This window comes from Salmo salar, chromosome 29 (genome assembly GCF_965601325.2).
Source record: "Salmo salar chromosome 29, fSalSal1, whole genome shotgun sequence".
Taxonomy (NCBI): Eukaryota; Metazoa; Chordata; class Actinopteri; order Salmoniformes; family Salmonidae; genus Salmo; species Salmo salar.
Window position 1 is genome coordinate 18,985,695 of NC_138319.1, and position 15,991 is coordinate 19,001,685.

Genomic DNA, 15,991 nt, shown 5'->3' on the forward strand with positions numbered 1-15,991 from the left:
CATCTGTACAAACACTAGTACGCAAGTATAAACACCATGGGACCACGCAGCCATCATACCACTCAGGACGGAGACGCGCTCTGTCTCCTAGAGATGAACGTACTTTGGTGCGAAAAGTGCAAATCAATCCCAGAACAACAGCAAAGGACCTTGTGAAGATGCTACAGGAAACAGGTACAAAAGTATCTATATCCACAGTAAAACGAGTCCTATTTCGACATAACCTGAAAGGCCGCTCAGCAAGGAAAAAGCCACTGCTCCAAAACTGCCATAAAAAAGGCAGACTACGGTTTGCAACTGCACATGGGGACAAAGATCGTACTTTTTGGAGAAATGTCCTCTGGTCTGATGAAACAAAAATAGAACTGTTTGGCCATAATGACCATCGTTATGTTTGGAGGAAAAAGGGGGAGGCTTGCAAGCCAAAGAACACCATCCCAACCGTGAAGCACGGGGGTGGCAGCATCATGTTGTGGGGGTGCTTTGCTGCAGGAGGGACTGGTGCACTTCACAAAATAGATGGCATCATGAGGAAAGACAATTATATGGATGTATTGAAGCAACATCTCAAGACATCAGTCAGGAAGTTAAAGCTTGGTCACAAATGGGTCTTCCAAATGGACAATGACCCCAGGCATACTTCCAAAGGACAACAAAGTCAAGGTATTGGAGTGGCCATCACAAAGCCCTGACCTCCAGCCTATAGAAAAGTGGGTAGACCTGTAGACCTTGTGGATAGACCTGAAAAAGCGTATGCAAGCAAGGAGACCTACAAACCTGACTCCGTTACTCCAGCTCTGTCAGGAGGAATGGGCCACAATTCACCCAACTTATTGTGGGAAGCTTGTGGAAGGCTACCCAAAACATTTGGCCCAAGTTAAACAATTTAAAGGCAATGCTACCAAATACTAATTTAGTGTATGTAAACTTCTGACCCACTGGGAATGTGATGAAAGAAATAAAAGCTGAAATAAATAATTCTCTCTACTATTATTCTGACATTTCACATTCTTAAAATAAAGTGGTGATCCTAAAACTCCTGTTTTTCACCCTATAGCTTGTTCCCCATCTTGTTTCTACAATAAGAGCAGACTAATTTGTTTCAATAACTTGTTTCTGTTAATGTCTTGCTTGGTGAATCAAGCACACACTTCGATTACTGATAACTACTTTATTGAGGGAAAATACAATACAACTGTGATATGTTGTTGTCTCACCAGCTATCTTAATTAAGATGAATGCACTAATTGTAAGTCGCTCCGGATAAGAGCGTCTGCGAAATTACTAAATAGTGAGCCAACATGCTTTCAGCACTTTTATCCTAATGTTCTCTCTTGTCTCTCTGCAGCAGACATGCACTGAGTGTACAAAAGATTATAAACACCAGCTCTTTCCATGTCATAGATTGACCAGGTGAATCCAGGTGAAAGCTATGATTACTTTTTGATGTCACTTGTTAAATCCACTTCAATCATTGTAGAGAAGGGGAGGAGACAGGTTAAATCATTTTATTTAAGCCTTGACACATTTGAGACTTAAATTTAGTTTGTGTGCCATTCAGAGGGTGAATGGACAACACAAAGGATTTAAGTGCTTTTGAACGGGGTATGGTAGTAGGTGCCAGGCGCACCGGTTTGTGAGAAAAACTGCGCCGCTGCTGAGTTTTTCCATGCTCGATAGTTTCCCGTGTGTATCAAGAATGGTACACCACCTTAAGGACATTTAGCCAACTTGACACAACTGTGGGGAGCATTGATGTCAACATGTGCCAGCAACCCTGTGGAACGCTTTCGACACCCTGTAGAGTCCATGTCCTGACGAATTGAGGCTGTTCTGAGGGAAAAGGGGTGTTCCTAATAGTCCTAATTGCAGTATCAAATCGCAATACATATCGGTACCTAAATATCGTTATAATATTCTATCGTGAGGTCCCTTGCAATTCCCAGCCCTAATTCACACCTAAAATAGGATGGTCCCCACCACCACCACATGCAAACACTTTAAAGAAATGGCAGAATTTATTTAGTATTTTCCAACTCTAATATTTTATCGCGGTTTAGAAACGACCCATTTTATTATGGCCTTTTAGCACTGCTCTATGGCACGTCTCTGAGCCTGTATTCCAACATATGTATAAATACACTTACACACACACACACACACACACAAGGGTTTCCATTAGCCGGTAATAGCCAGCTCCCCCCCCCCCCAAAAAAGAAAAGCCGCTAAATAAAATTGGCGCCGGCCAATTGTCAGGGCGAACTTTTTAAATCCCATTGAGAAACAATGCATTTTAGCCTATTCATTGATCGAAATATCAGTTGATGTAGTGCGAGAGCTGCTGCTACAGCTCATGAAACAGCTGTTTGTTGCTGCTGGAGTGAAACATTTGCTTTTATAAGCCCAATCATTGCGGAAACAATTGTAAATGCAATCACGTGTTAAAAACAATGGCCACGATTACAGTTTATTTCTCAACTGGTAATTGAAGCGCGCTTCCCATTCGCTATTCAAGTGCATAGGCAACAAGGCAGACTTCAGAACGTCACACACAACTTTGCAATGAGCTAGAGGCAGTATGCATTTTCAAAACATATACTTAATTGTTTGGAACCTGTTTTACGACATATGAGGCATGTCTTACCTTGCTTCAAAGTAGCCTAGCCAAAATCCAACCAAATGTGCAGGCAATTATTTTATAAATATTATAACTAGTCGCCTATTTCTCTCAACTTTATTTCATTGTCCAGTTGCCAAAGGCACAATCCTAGTCATTAAAGCAACCCATGCTAGTTGTTGCATCTTTAGATCTCTTTATTCATCTCGCATGTGCGTTGCGCTTCGTGTGCATTTCTGCGCAATAATGTGAAGTAATATTTTATCAACATTTTAAGCTAAACGTTCTGATCTGTTGCATGAGCCTCATTTGCTTTTTAATGTTTCTATTGAGGGAAGTAGCCTAGATCTACTGGTTGTATGAATTTGGGATCTGTCGTCCCACAACTGTCCCAGAGTCTGTTCGGAATAGGATATTTCTTTCTCGCACAGAACGACAAGCTGACCAATAGAATAGATCGACTTTTCTACTATGGGGGATAGTAGATTCACATATGCTAGTGATTTTTCTGTTCGTTACTTGTCTTGCTGGCGGAGAAAAAGTAAACGTGGACAGTTATTCTATTTATTTATACCCCAGTGCCTTAGACCCGAGTCTGGATTCGAACCAGGGTGTCTGTAGTGACGCCTCTAGCACTGCAGTGCTTAGACCGTTTGGACAGTTATTCTAACGTCTTCAAATTGCGCATCGGAATTTGGTAAGATGGATGCACGCCATTGCCTCCTCGAGCTGCATGTTTTGTGAAGATGAATTACCATAAACTAAATGTGATTTCTGTCATTCTGAGCACCGTGGGTGGATGACCTAATCAAGTTACGCACCCAATGCATATGGGTCTGGTAAATTTCTTAAAATGTCCGTTAAATTAAAATGCAGCCTGTCAAATGTCCTGACACACGCCCACACGCCCACACACACACACACACACACTGCTTACATCTGCTGCAGCTGGGGCTGGAGGAGGAGGACTCACACAGGAAGAAACCACAGACCTTGCTTGTCTGTCGGAAAGCTTGTGGAGCCGACAGAAACTTCTCCCTGGCAAGAGAAAAAAACATTTTTGTAATTTTACTTCTTTGAAAAAGAGACCTTTTGTAAATGGGTGAAAAATATAAAATGACAAGTTAGCCGAGACGCAAAGCTGAAGTCAAATCTGTGGGGTAAAACGTTGAACCAATACACTGGAGGAATCTGATGCGATGACTAGTAATCACTTGACTGTACTGTCAGTGTTGACCTACATTTTAAAGCTGGATGGAGTTCTACTTTAACAGGAAGCGCTGGGACCGTACTCAAAATGATCTAAGATCAGTTTAGCCTTTTAGATCATAATGAATAAGATTATATGGACAGGGAGGATCTGATCCTAGATCCCTCCTACTCAGACTTTATGAATGTGGGCTCTGCTCTTTTCAACAGGATCCATTCCATTCCTCAGGGTCCGCTCCTCAGTTTACCTCATAACTTAGGCATATAGCTTGTTGCCATGCAACTTCTCTGAAGGTAAAATTGCCAGCCAGATTGTGAGATCCATGCCGTCACAACACAGCGGGATCCCAAATGTCAAACGGAAATAGTCTAATTTCTATCCGCTTTCAAAAACGCATCAGAGTACAAATTCCATTAATTTTGCAATAAGGACATTTGATGAAAGAAGTGCTGAATTCATTCCACTGTCTGCTAGCGCCTGAGAGTGGGCCAAGTAGATAGAGATCATATAACTCAATATGTTTTTAGAATTATGGATGTGTAATTTTATGGCATAGTAGTTCTGTTTCATCGGTTGCGTGGCTGTGTTGTCAGGTTACAGTAATGTGGTCAGATATTGGACACAAGGGGTGCGACTGGGTGATCTGGAAGGAACAACAGCCTTACCCAGCTGATTGACGAGAAGTGGCCCTGCCCTTTGGATATGAAACCAAAGCTGAACCTGTGTGTGTGTGTGTGTGTGTGTGTGTGTGTGTGTGTGTGTGTGTGTGTGTGTGTGTGTGTGTGTGTCTGTCAACGCTTCACTGACCAGGCCAACATACACTTTGCCATTTATTTAATCCAATCATCGGGTACTCTTGAATAGGCTTACATAGCAAAGGATAAATGCTTCAAACTTGTATTGTTTGTTCATTGTCATCTATCAGTTGAGTTAATGGCCCTCTAAGCTTTCATTTTCCATTAAAACGAAACTTACTAGAAGTGGTTTCCAGGAGGGGGCATTGTTGTCCTCACAACAAGACACCGCACCTCAAAGTAACCAAGATGGTGTGTCATGTACACACATGCACGCACACACCTCTAACACACGCACACGCACACACACACACACACACACACACACACACACACACACACACACACACACACACACACACACCACACACACACACACACACACACACACACACACAGTCAGTCTGCTTATTGCAAAGGGTTTTGGTCTAAAAAAAAAATCAAAAGGGCACTAGTCTGTTTGCATTCCTCTGACTGAGAACACAGAGGAGGACATTTTGTTCAAGTAATCATGCAGTCATGTTGTTACAGAAGAGCAGAGGGGATAAAAGTCTAAATAGATCAACATCAGTGAGAGGGAACAATTGAGACACTCTCCTTAGAGACTGGTGAAATGAGAAACAATGAGAAACTGACAAATGGTTCAAAGAAACTGACGAGAAATCGCCAAGGAGAATCCCTTGGGGTGTAAGCATAGCCTAGGCTGAGTATATGGCATCACTGCAGTAGGTACAGCACACACTATTCTATATTCTTTGCCATTTAGCAGACACTTTTATCCCAAATGGCTTACAGTCATGCGTGCATACATTGTTTACGTATGGGTGACCCCAGGAATCGATCCCACTATCCTGGCGTTGCAAGCACCATGCTCTACCAACTGAGACAGAGGACTGCAAGCCTTTTACGTGTGAGCACTGATACTGCTCTTCTGGTTTGTTAAGAGTAGGCCTCCACTACATCAACACCTGTTTTAATTCACAATCTGAGTCGTCTGTCATGCAGAAGTCGGGACAACCTGGCGTACCTACTAGTAGTTTGTACACTTTTGAGTGCTGACATGAAATGTAGCCTACAATCTAATGACGGCGAAAAGCAAAACCCCCCAAAACAACGCAATGCAAGACAGGCAGGCCGGTAAGCAGAACTCACTTGAGGTTCCCCTCCACTTCCCTGATCTCGTACTGGTCTCCCTGGTTGAGTAGCCGGAGGATGCCCTTTTCAAACGACTCGGTGGATTGCTCCTTCGGAAGCTGCTTGACGGGGGGAGGACAAGTGAGTCAAGGTTTAACAAGTCATTTACATTACCATTCAAACAAATACCTTCAAAACAAGAGTCTTAGTTCATTTTAATAATTAATTAACTCTTAATTAAGTAACTCATTCATTATCCCTGCTCATTATGAGTGGATGAAAATCCAGTCGATGCTATGCAGGAAACTTGGGGTCAATTCCATTTCATTAGTACTGTACATTAGTCAATTTGGGATGTGAATAGGGATAGCTAACAGTACAGATTGCAATGCTGATCATAGCTTCATTGGATTTCTAAAACATAAGTTAGTGATTTATACCTTCAGCAAGAAGCTTTCCAGTTCAAGATGTGTTTTGGTGACATTGCTGGATGAGGAGTCGGACCAGGTTACCTGAATGAGAAGAGAAAGAATTGTTACATTATTATCCAAGGGATGTACTGTACATTGATGTTGGCAGATATTGTAAGGAAATGCAGACACATTGGGTAAGGACAGTAGGGAAAGAAAAATCACATCATAGGAATGTTTTTCCTCAAACAAACAAAATCTACAAATCTACCATTTTGGCTTTGCTGCTGACACACCATTGGTGGTAGTAGAGATGATCAAGATAACAGCTAGAAGACAATAATAAACAGTGTCACCCAAGCGCTACAACGCCACTGCTGTAAAAAACTGTTTGGTTTGATCAAATCTTCAGAAAAGTCTTGTTTGTGTTTCTACAGCCCTGCGTTTGTGCTTTGCTGCTTACTGAACCTAATGACTTGGACTCACAATGGTATTCTTGGTCGAGTTTCAGGGACTTTTCCTCGACTGTAAAGTCAGTTCAACAGTTATTTGGCCTACAACAGGATGTGACTGGGTCATAAGGGGTAAGCACAACATCTGTGGTCATTTAGCAAGCGCTCACAGCCTTGTGCCCGGTGGCAGCTACAGCTCAAGTGAAGTGCCGGGGAACTTTCTCCAGATACAATAATAAGCACATCGTAAAGCACAAAACATTAGCTATGCTCCGGAACCATAACCAGACAGGCTCTGATGAGGACATAAGAGGGTGACAGGCTGCCATGGAAGTGACCTTTCGGGTCATTACTGCGCTGCTGGTGCTCCTACTATTATAATATGGGCTCTGGACTCTCCCATACAGCCTCAGGTTCTTGGTTCAATTAACGACTGATATTTCCCATCATGGAATATGAATTGTTTAAGCATATTTTTTTAATCTCTGGAGATGGGTGATATTACCATTATTTGCAATGGTTGTTTTGAACTTCAAGTAGGGCAAGACTTTGGTTGACGTTTGGAAATTCTAGGCCTATATATTTAATGATCAGCATGGTTCCCCCTAATAGGATTGACTTGACCCAAATGGCTATGAAGGTTTCAAAGTGTTTAGGCTCCTACTGCATCACTTTAATGAGATGATGCACACTATTACTGTAATCATCAACAATGACAGGTTTACAACCAGACGAAGACAATGCCTAAAAGCCCCAACCACTTTCCCACTTAGAATCAACTTTTTGTAACTAAAAGTTAATGTTCTAACCGCCTTTAGACTACGTCTAATTAGATGCTAGTAATGACATGTTGTAAAGTAGATTGAGATGTTACAGATCTAACTAACATCACGACAAGCCAAAGCACGCTACACGGTTAGTTAGACTAAACTTGATTTATAGGGCAGTTTATAGCCCAAAAAATGTAATTGCCATTTGTATACTTTTTTGATTGACATGTTGGACATTTTCTGACCAATTTTGGTCTTTTAAAAACTCCCAGCGCAAACCAAAGTGGTTGGTCTAACCAACCTTACCGAGTGAACTACCACCCAACTGCAAGCAGATGTTCACTTCATATTGGGCATATTCCAACAGAACAAAGGCAAAACGTGGCGTGGTTTGCTTTTCCAGTGTGGAAAGAGTTGACATGGTCACCATATGGACCTACCTGTTGTCCCCCGCCGAGCTACACTGAAAAAAATAGCAATTTGAAGAAAGTGCCAAGAGCAGTGACAACGCCAAGTAATTTTAGCTCTCTTGCACTGCTATCTCTATCTTCTGTGAACAACTGAAGAGGACTACAATGGTTCAATGAACTTATGCTAAACTCTTGGGAAAAGCACTATGGAGAGTTTGGCCATTGAGGTTTAAATAGCAGTTAATATCACATGTATAAAATCCTTGGAGGCCATGTTAGCACGTAAATTGTAATAACCATAGAAAACAGGCTAGCTCGAACGCTAGCCAATGTATGAATCTGCTTTTGGGGCACCTATAGAACCACACTGCTGACAGTCACGCCTGCTACGATAAACATACCTAAAACACACACACGCGCACGCACACGCTCTGGGCTGTGCTAACCGTTTGGCTAATCACCAGCACTACAACAATAGAGCTGCTAGAGCAAACCCCCAGGGTGACAACAAGCGGGAAAGGAGAGCGAGAACAAATAAACAAGCAGCATGGGTGGAGGGGGTGAGGAGAGAGAGAGAGAGAGAGAGATGAGCGAGAAAGGAGATGAGTGAGAAAGGAGATGGAGAGAGCGATAGTGAGAGCAGGCCTCTTTACAAATCACTGCTTCCTAATTGATGTTGTCTGGCGAAATATGATTGTTGTCGTAGGGGCTATTTTAGTCATTCATTTCAGAAGCTGTGTATTGTTTCTGAAATAAAATGTCTGAAATAGTAGGTGACACTTTTCTTCTGTCACGATTCACGACTAGGTCTATGTTTCTGTTTTGTATACAGTTGGCTATTTGTTATGCAACAAGGATATTAAAGTTCTCTAAATCTCATCTGGGAACCATTTGTTCTTTTGACAAATTGATCTAGTCAATTAGGCAACGTATTCATGCTCTGAACAGAAAACACACACAGCTTCTGCCCTCAAGACATTTATGGGAACGCAAAATAAAACATAACACCAATCGGATTACCAGTTTGGAAAAAACAAACGAGAGAGCAATGGCTTGATTTGGGTCGCCTGTTCCAACCTGGGTCATGTTCCTTAGGAATGAAACAGAAGAAAACAGACTGAAACAAGGAGGGAAAGAGTACCTGGACTTCTCCAAAAAGTATCTCAACAACAAAAAAATCTGTAGCATAAATTTGCTAAACGTTTTCTATTGCGCGTCCAAATGAATAGGACCCTGGGCTTTCCTGTCTTTTCAGAATGATTCCCATGACCTAATGAGGTGGAGACTGACAGACAGATAGCGCCCATTGGGAGACTTTGACAGACCTAGTCAGCATAGCTTAAAGGTTACTACAAGCTTCACTCCGTTGATCAAATCAAATTTTATTTGTCACATGCGCAGAATACAACAGGTGTAGTAGACCTTACAGTGAAATGCTTACTTACAAGCCCTTAACCAAACAATGCTTTAAAAAATAAGTGTTACGTAAAAAATAGAAACTAAAGTAACAAATAATTAAACAGCAGTAGTAAAATAACAAGCGAGGCCACATACAGGGGGGCCCGGTTAGTTGAGGTAATTTAAGTAATATGTACATGTAGGTAGAGTTAAAGTGATATAAACAGAGAGTAGCAGCAGTGTAAAAGAGGGGTCTGGGTAGCCCTTTGATGAGCTGTTCAGGAGTCTTATGGCTTGGAGGTAGAAGCTGTTAAGAAGCCTTTTGGACCTCGACTTGGCGCTCCGGTACCGCTTGCCATGCGGTAGCAGAGAGAACAGTATATGACTATGGGTGGCTGGAGTCTGACAATTTTTAGGGCCTTCCTCTGACACCGCCTGATATAGAGGTCCTGGATGGCAGGAAGCTTGGCCCCAGTGATGTACTGGGCTGTACACACTACCCTCTGTAGTGCCTTGCGGTCGGAGGAGGAGCAGTTGCCATACCAAGCAGTGATGCAACCAGTCAGGATACTCTCTATGGTGCAGCTGTAGAACCTTTTGAGGATCTGAGGACCCATGCCAAATCTTTTCAGTCTCCTGAGGGGGAATAGGCTTTGTCGTGCCATCTTCACGACTGTCAGTGTGTTTTGACCACGATAGTTTGTTAGTGATGTGGATTTCTCAACCTGTTCCACTAGAGCCCCGTCGATGAGAATGGGGGCGTGTTCGGTCCTCCTTTTCCTGTAGTCCACAATCATCTCCTTTGTCTTGATCACGTTGAGGGAGAGGTTGTTGTCCTGGCACCACATGACCAGGTCTCTGACCTCCTCCCTATAGACTGTCTCATCTACGTGCGTGGAGTGGGATTTTTGAAGCACTGGACACCTTTTGATAACATGATATCCTTACCGTTCCCACTCCCATTTACAAGGGGGCAATATCACTGCTTTTTATTTTTGTCATTTAATTTTGTGAAACAAGTAAGAGTCGTCTTCCCCTTGCTAGTAGTAGCTACACTTCTTAGCGTCCCACATCCATGTGAAATAATCAGATTCATAATTAAAAAAAAATATGCCCTTGTACTTGCCGGCGTAACCTAAAGCATTATCAAGGTTTGATATGCTGCTTGTGTATTCATTCCGATATCAGCTAAAAATAGAACGTCATGTTTTGGTCAAAAAAATAAATAAAAAAGCACATGACCTGCTAGTTGCTACAGCAGGTTTTACCATTTCACAATAACCATTTCACTAGTTATTACTTTAAACTAAGCACCTTTTTGGGTGGATTCTTGTTGTTTGGTTTACGGTTTGAACAGTTGCTTACATTATATTTGGTTAACAATGCAAAATAGGCTACTTGGATTAATAGCCTATACAGCCTATAAATCAGATCAAGGAACCAACCGACAACATTGTCCCCACAGCTCCGGAAGGAGTGACACCGCTCACTCTCAATTTTCAGGTAGTACATCGAATGCCGGAGCGCATTACAAGGAGCTGCCCCTTTTGTGACAAAAAACGTCATTGCAACACTGCGCTACGCTCCGTACTTTCCCTCTCCGTAGTGTGCGAATTTACTCAATACTCAAGTGGTGCTTCTACATTTACAATTTGACAATTGTCATTTAGTAAGAGCGACTTACAGTAGTGAGTGCATTTTGTACTGGTCCCCCATGGGAATCAAACCCACAACCGTAGCGTTGCAAGCGCCATGCTCAACCAACTGAGCCACATGGGACTTCTACCTCTCATAAGTAAGCAATAAAGGGACTTAGACAATTAAGCCTTATTTTCTACTTACCCAGAGTCAGACGAACTTATGGATACCAATTTTATTTCTCTGTAATTTGAAGGATGTTGAAGCTAGCATATCGTTAGCTTAGCGCAATTGCTGGAAGTCTCCAGGAACTAAGGGCCAGCTCCTCTCAAAAGCAGGGAAATACACCTAACTACTCCAACGCTGGGTGGTTGGTAATTTATAGTCTTACAAAGCTATACATAGTAATCAATATTGTACACATTAGTTAATTTTACTGATAATAAGGAACGAGATTCTATCCGCTAGGAATGAGTATTTGAAATAGTTTCACTACTCAAATAATATCGTGACATTTTTTGAAAATGTTTCTTTTATTTTTTTATTACTTTGGTTTAAACTTGGACACTTGTTTGCTGCGCAGCCTGCGTGACTCGGAAGAGAAGGTGCACGCTGCAGCAAGGCAGGGGATGGTGGGGTGTGTGCACTAGTTAGATAATCTATGGCATTTACAAGTTTGTCTATCATCCCATCTGGCAGTGCGTCTTTACTGCCTCACAATCGATGTAAAGAAGCTAGCTAACATTGGGCTAACTAGGCTAGTTGAGGCCATTTTGTTGCGCTTGCCGTCCATTCAACAACAACTCCATTCAGATTAAAACAACAGACTACCTGTCAGTTGCTCGTTGTAGCAAAGTCCTTCTCATTTGGTTAACTTAATTCTGTAATTTGTATTCCATTTTGCATTGATTAAAGATCTCCCACCTCACAGCCTCTGACTGTAGTGCCAACAACAACAGATTTGGTCTGATCCGGAATGGCCTACAGTGCATTTGGGAAGTATTCAGACCCCTTGAAATTTTACACATTTTGGTACGTTACAGTCTTCTTGGGTACGACAGTTCAAGCTTAACACACCTGTATTTGGGGAGTTTCTCCTATTTTTCTCTGCAGATCCTCTTACGCTGTCAGGTTGGATGGGGAGCGTCGCTGCACAGCTATTTTCAGGTCTCTCCAGAGATGTTCGATCGGTTTCAAGTCCGGGCTTTGGCTGGACCACTCAAAGACATTCACAGATTTGTCCCGAAGCCACTCCTGCATTGTCTTGGCTGTGTGCCTAGGGTCGTTGTCCTGTTGGAAGGTGAACCTTAGCCCCAGTCTGAGGTCCTGAGAGCTCTAGAGAAGGTTATCATTAAGGATCTCTGTACTTTGCTCCGTTCATCCTGACTAGTCTCCCCGTTCCTGCTGCTGATAAACATCCCCACAGCATGATGCTGCCACCACCATGCTTCACCGTAGGGATGGTGCCAGGTTTCCTCCAGAAGTGACGCTTGGCATTCAGGCCAGAGAGTTCAATCTTGGTTACATGAGACCAGAGAATCTTGTTTCTCAAGGTCTGAGAGTCCTTTAGGTGCCTTTTGGCAAACTCCATCCGGGCTGTGATGTGCCGTTTACTGAGGAGTTGCTTCCATCTGGCCACTCTACCAAAAAGAAAGGCCCGATTGGTGGGGTGCTGCAGAGATGTTTGTCCTTCTGGGAGGTTCTCCCATCTCCACAGCGGAACTCTAGAGCTCTGTCAGAGTGACCATCGGGTTCTTGGTCACCTTCCTGACCAAGGCCCTTCTCCCCAGATTGCTCAGTTTGGCCAGGCGGCCAGCTCTAGGAAGAGTCTTGGGGGTTCCAAACTTCTTAAATTTAAGAATGATGGAGGCCATTGTGTTCTTGGAGACCTTCAATGCTGCAGACTTTTTTTGGTTCCCTTCCCGAGATCTGTGCCTTGACACAATCCTGTCTCTGACCTCTATGGACAATTTCTTTGACCTCATAGCTTGGTTTTTGCTCTGACATGCACTGTCAACTGTGGGACCTTACATAGACAGGTGTGTGCTTTTCCAAATCATGTCCAATCAATTGAATTTACCACAGGTGGACTCCAATCAAGTTGTAGAAACATCAAGGATGATCAATGGAAACAGGATGCACCTGAGCTCAATTTCAAGTCTCATAGCAATGTGTCTGAATACTTATGTAAATAAGGTATGTTTTTTTATTTTGAATAAATTAGCAAAAAAAAATTGTTTTAAACTGTTTTCGCTTTGTCATTATGGGGTATTGTGTGTAGATTGATGAGTAAAAAATATATTTAATCCATTTCAGAATAAGGCTGTAACATAACAAAATGCGGAAAAAGTCAACGGGTCTGAATACTTCCCGAATGCACTGTATATCTGACCAATCACAGACATCTATGTTTCACAAGTTTGGACAGCACAGTAGAGTAGTGGTTCTGAAACCTCTCCATAGGGATCCCAGGCCATTCCAGGTAATTGATATATTCCAGAGCTAGCACACCTTGTCAAGTAATCCTCAAGCTCTTGAATAGCTAGCTCAGAGCTACAGAAAAATTGTGAAATTTCTGGGGTCCCCGAGGAAAGGTTTGAGCACCACTGCAGTAGAGCACAGCAGAGTGCAGTACAATACAGTAAAGAAAAGTATTTTAAACATTAATTCAGAACTGAAAATGAACCGTATTTCAACATCTGGAAAATATGTATTTTCAACGGCAGGAAAATTCATATATTCAGCAACCGGAAAATACATCTTTTAAATGTCCCCCCCCCCCAAAAAAATATTTTCACCTTTCATTCAGAACCTAAAATTAACCCAACTTCAACGTATTATAAACCAAATTAAGCCATTACTGGGTTCAGATTTGTGGGAACACACTGAAAAGTAACTTGACACTGTTGATCAGTCAGTGCAAATTTTGATTAAAATGAAGAAAATGTCATTGAGAGGGTGTACTGAATTAATGCATCCTAAACAGCAACGTGTCTTTCTCGAGTGTTAATCTAGCTAAATTGTACGTGTACACTCACTAGAATGCACAGCTGATGCGCTACTTGCATTGGCCAGGTTTAGATTCAATATAGCCAACTGTTTCTTAGCAAGACAATTCACTTGATCATCTACAGTTTGTGTTGAAGAAATGTAGGCTAGCTAGCAGTGTTTGTGCTGAAACTGACATCTGGTTGCACACTAGCTATCTAGCCAGTTTGACTGTATCATGCCGGAGTAGCTAGATGAGCAATGCCCATTGCATGTATTATAAGTTAGCAACGTGGCAGTTTCCCAAAGTTTGGTGTTGACTATTAACTTTACTTAGCTAGCTAGCTATGCTTTATGGAAGAATGTAACTTAGCTAGCTAGGCTATATTGTCAATATTCAGTTGTGGTGCACAGCTATGGTATTGTCTTGTTGACTTGTAGCTACTGGATAGTTGGCTAGCTAACTGGCTATAATAGCAGCCAAGGACGTTCACTAGCTTATTTGTTTGTGATTTAGTTTACACAGATGACTTCAGCCATATGAAAAACCTTCCACAGCCAAATATACCTAGCTAGCTTCTTTTGCTTGTATCTTGCTTCTCATCTGACTGGTGTTAGCAAGCTAGCTAGAGCTGAGAGCCTGCTACTAGCTAGCTGCTGATGTTATGCAGCAACCGAGTTGCTGGTCCCCATTTTAGAACTCATGACTAGAGGCGGGGAGTGTGTTGTGTACTGCCAATCAAGTTGATTTGCGAAGTTTCATAGAGATTGTTATACTGGCTTAGATAGAGAGATTTTAATTTCACATTGAGCTTCAACAAATGCCGTACTATTGTGGGGGCAATATAAACCAATGGTGAGTTGGAACTCTGCTTGGTCCAATACGGGATAAAAGGTGTAAGAGAGACACCTGGTTGGCCAGGCCATCCTGCGTGAGTTTAGAAACAGGAAGAGGGGGCCATCGCCCGTCACTCATCAGCCCTGGCATGCTGCGCCAGCCTGGCATGGTCAGGGAGTTTTTCTGAATGACTGGCTGGTTGGTTAGCTGTTTCCCTGGCACAAGTGCCTTCCATGCCAGCCTTCCAGTCTGAGATCACCGTCTTCCATGTGGACAACCATCACTGATCACAACCTTGACCGTGGCATGTCTGGGTATGCGAGACAACCTTGATTTAATAGAAGAATTAGAGCATAACTCTGACATAACTGAGCTGTATTACATATCTAACATAATTCAAACTCCTGCAGTGACTTACTCAAAGTGGGGGCCTTCAAAACCTTGAGCCCTGGGTTCTGGCTAAGCTGGAGCAGGAAAGAGCACATCCCCCTAACTTGGAACCCAGCCAGGACATCCCGTTTCGCACACAGGCCCGGGGGTGGGAGGGAGGGAGGTTAGAGAAGGGGGTGGGGGTCCCGGCAGGCCCGGTAATCTGCTCCACTGTAGGATTGGAGTGTGGGAGGAGGGTCAAACAAGTGCCTCTTTCATAGCCCCAATTATTAAATCATGTCATTAGGGAGAAGGGCTGTGGCTGTACAAGAGGGCATACGGGTTGAGAGAAGGTGAGCAAGAGCACACAGACTCACACAGAGAGTTCTGGTGTTGAGCTCTTTAGGCCTAGAAAGAGTAACAGAGACAGAGCGAGAGAGGGGGGGGAAAGAGAAAGAAAGAGAGAGGGATATAGCTGCTTAGCCTATGAGCAAGCAGAGGCCGGCTAAAGATAAGTGCACACGATACCTCTGAGTCAGACCCATTTCTCCACAACTATTTATTTAGAGGGAGTCCTCCTGCTTCTCTGCTCCTCTTTCCTCTCACTCCTCACTTTATGATCTACACGTGATGGAAAGGTGCTGGCCAGGTCAACCCAAGTGGGAGTGCATAAAAAAAGTTTGGGGGAGAAAAAAGGCTAACATTTACATTAGCCTTCTGTTTAGCCGACTGTGTTCGATAAGAAAGGGCATTGCCAAAGGAGTTGCCAAGGGAAGGAAGTAGGCTAGATTACTAGCCTTGGACATGATTGTGTCTAGACTAGTATCAAAAGCTCTGAGTGCAGGCCCATGTCATAAATAATGATGAAAAAAATAATCTCTCAGACTGGAATCATGTATGTACACTTTCTATTACTTCAAAAAGTGTGGATGACACATGGTCACAGGAACAACATCAGTGAGA

The 15,991-nt window shown here is 42.8% G+C and overlaps 1 protein-coding gene across 9 annotated transcripts in view; it reads right to left on the bottom strand.

Moving 5' to 3' along the window:
* LOC106590291 (zinc finger CCHC domain-containing protein 2) overlaps positions 1-15,991 on the bottom strand; it is a 69,305-nt gene that overhangs the window by 14,711 nt on the left and 38,603 nt on the right. For 6 of the 9 annotated variants that reach the window (XR_006762703.2, XM_082970732.1, XM_082970730.1 and 3 more), the window contains exons 4-6: positions 6,196-6,267; positions 5,774-5,877; positions 3,555-3,655 (exon numbers count right to left, since the gene is read on the bottom strand). Coding sequence is in view for 8 of the 9 variants with exons in the window: in XM_082970732.1 (XP_082826858.1) it covers positions 3,555-3,655; positions 5,774-5,877; positions 6,196-6,267 (277 nt within the window). In the remaining variant the exon portion in view is untranslated. The remainder of the gene's footprint in view (positions 1-3,554; positions 3,656-5,773; positions 5,878-6,195; positions 6,268-15,991) is intronic. The other 3 variants (XM_082970731.1, XM_082970729.1, XM_082970733.1) reach the window with 1 other exon arrangement.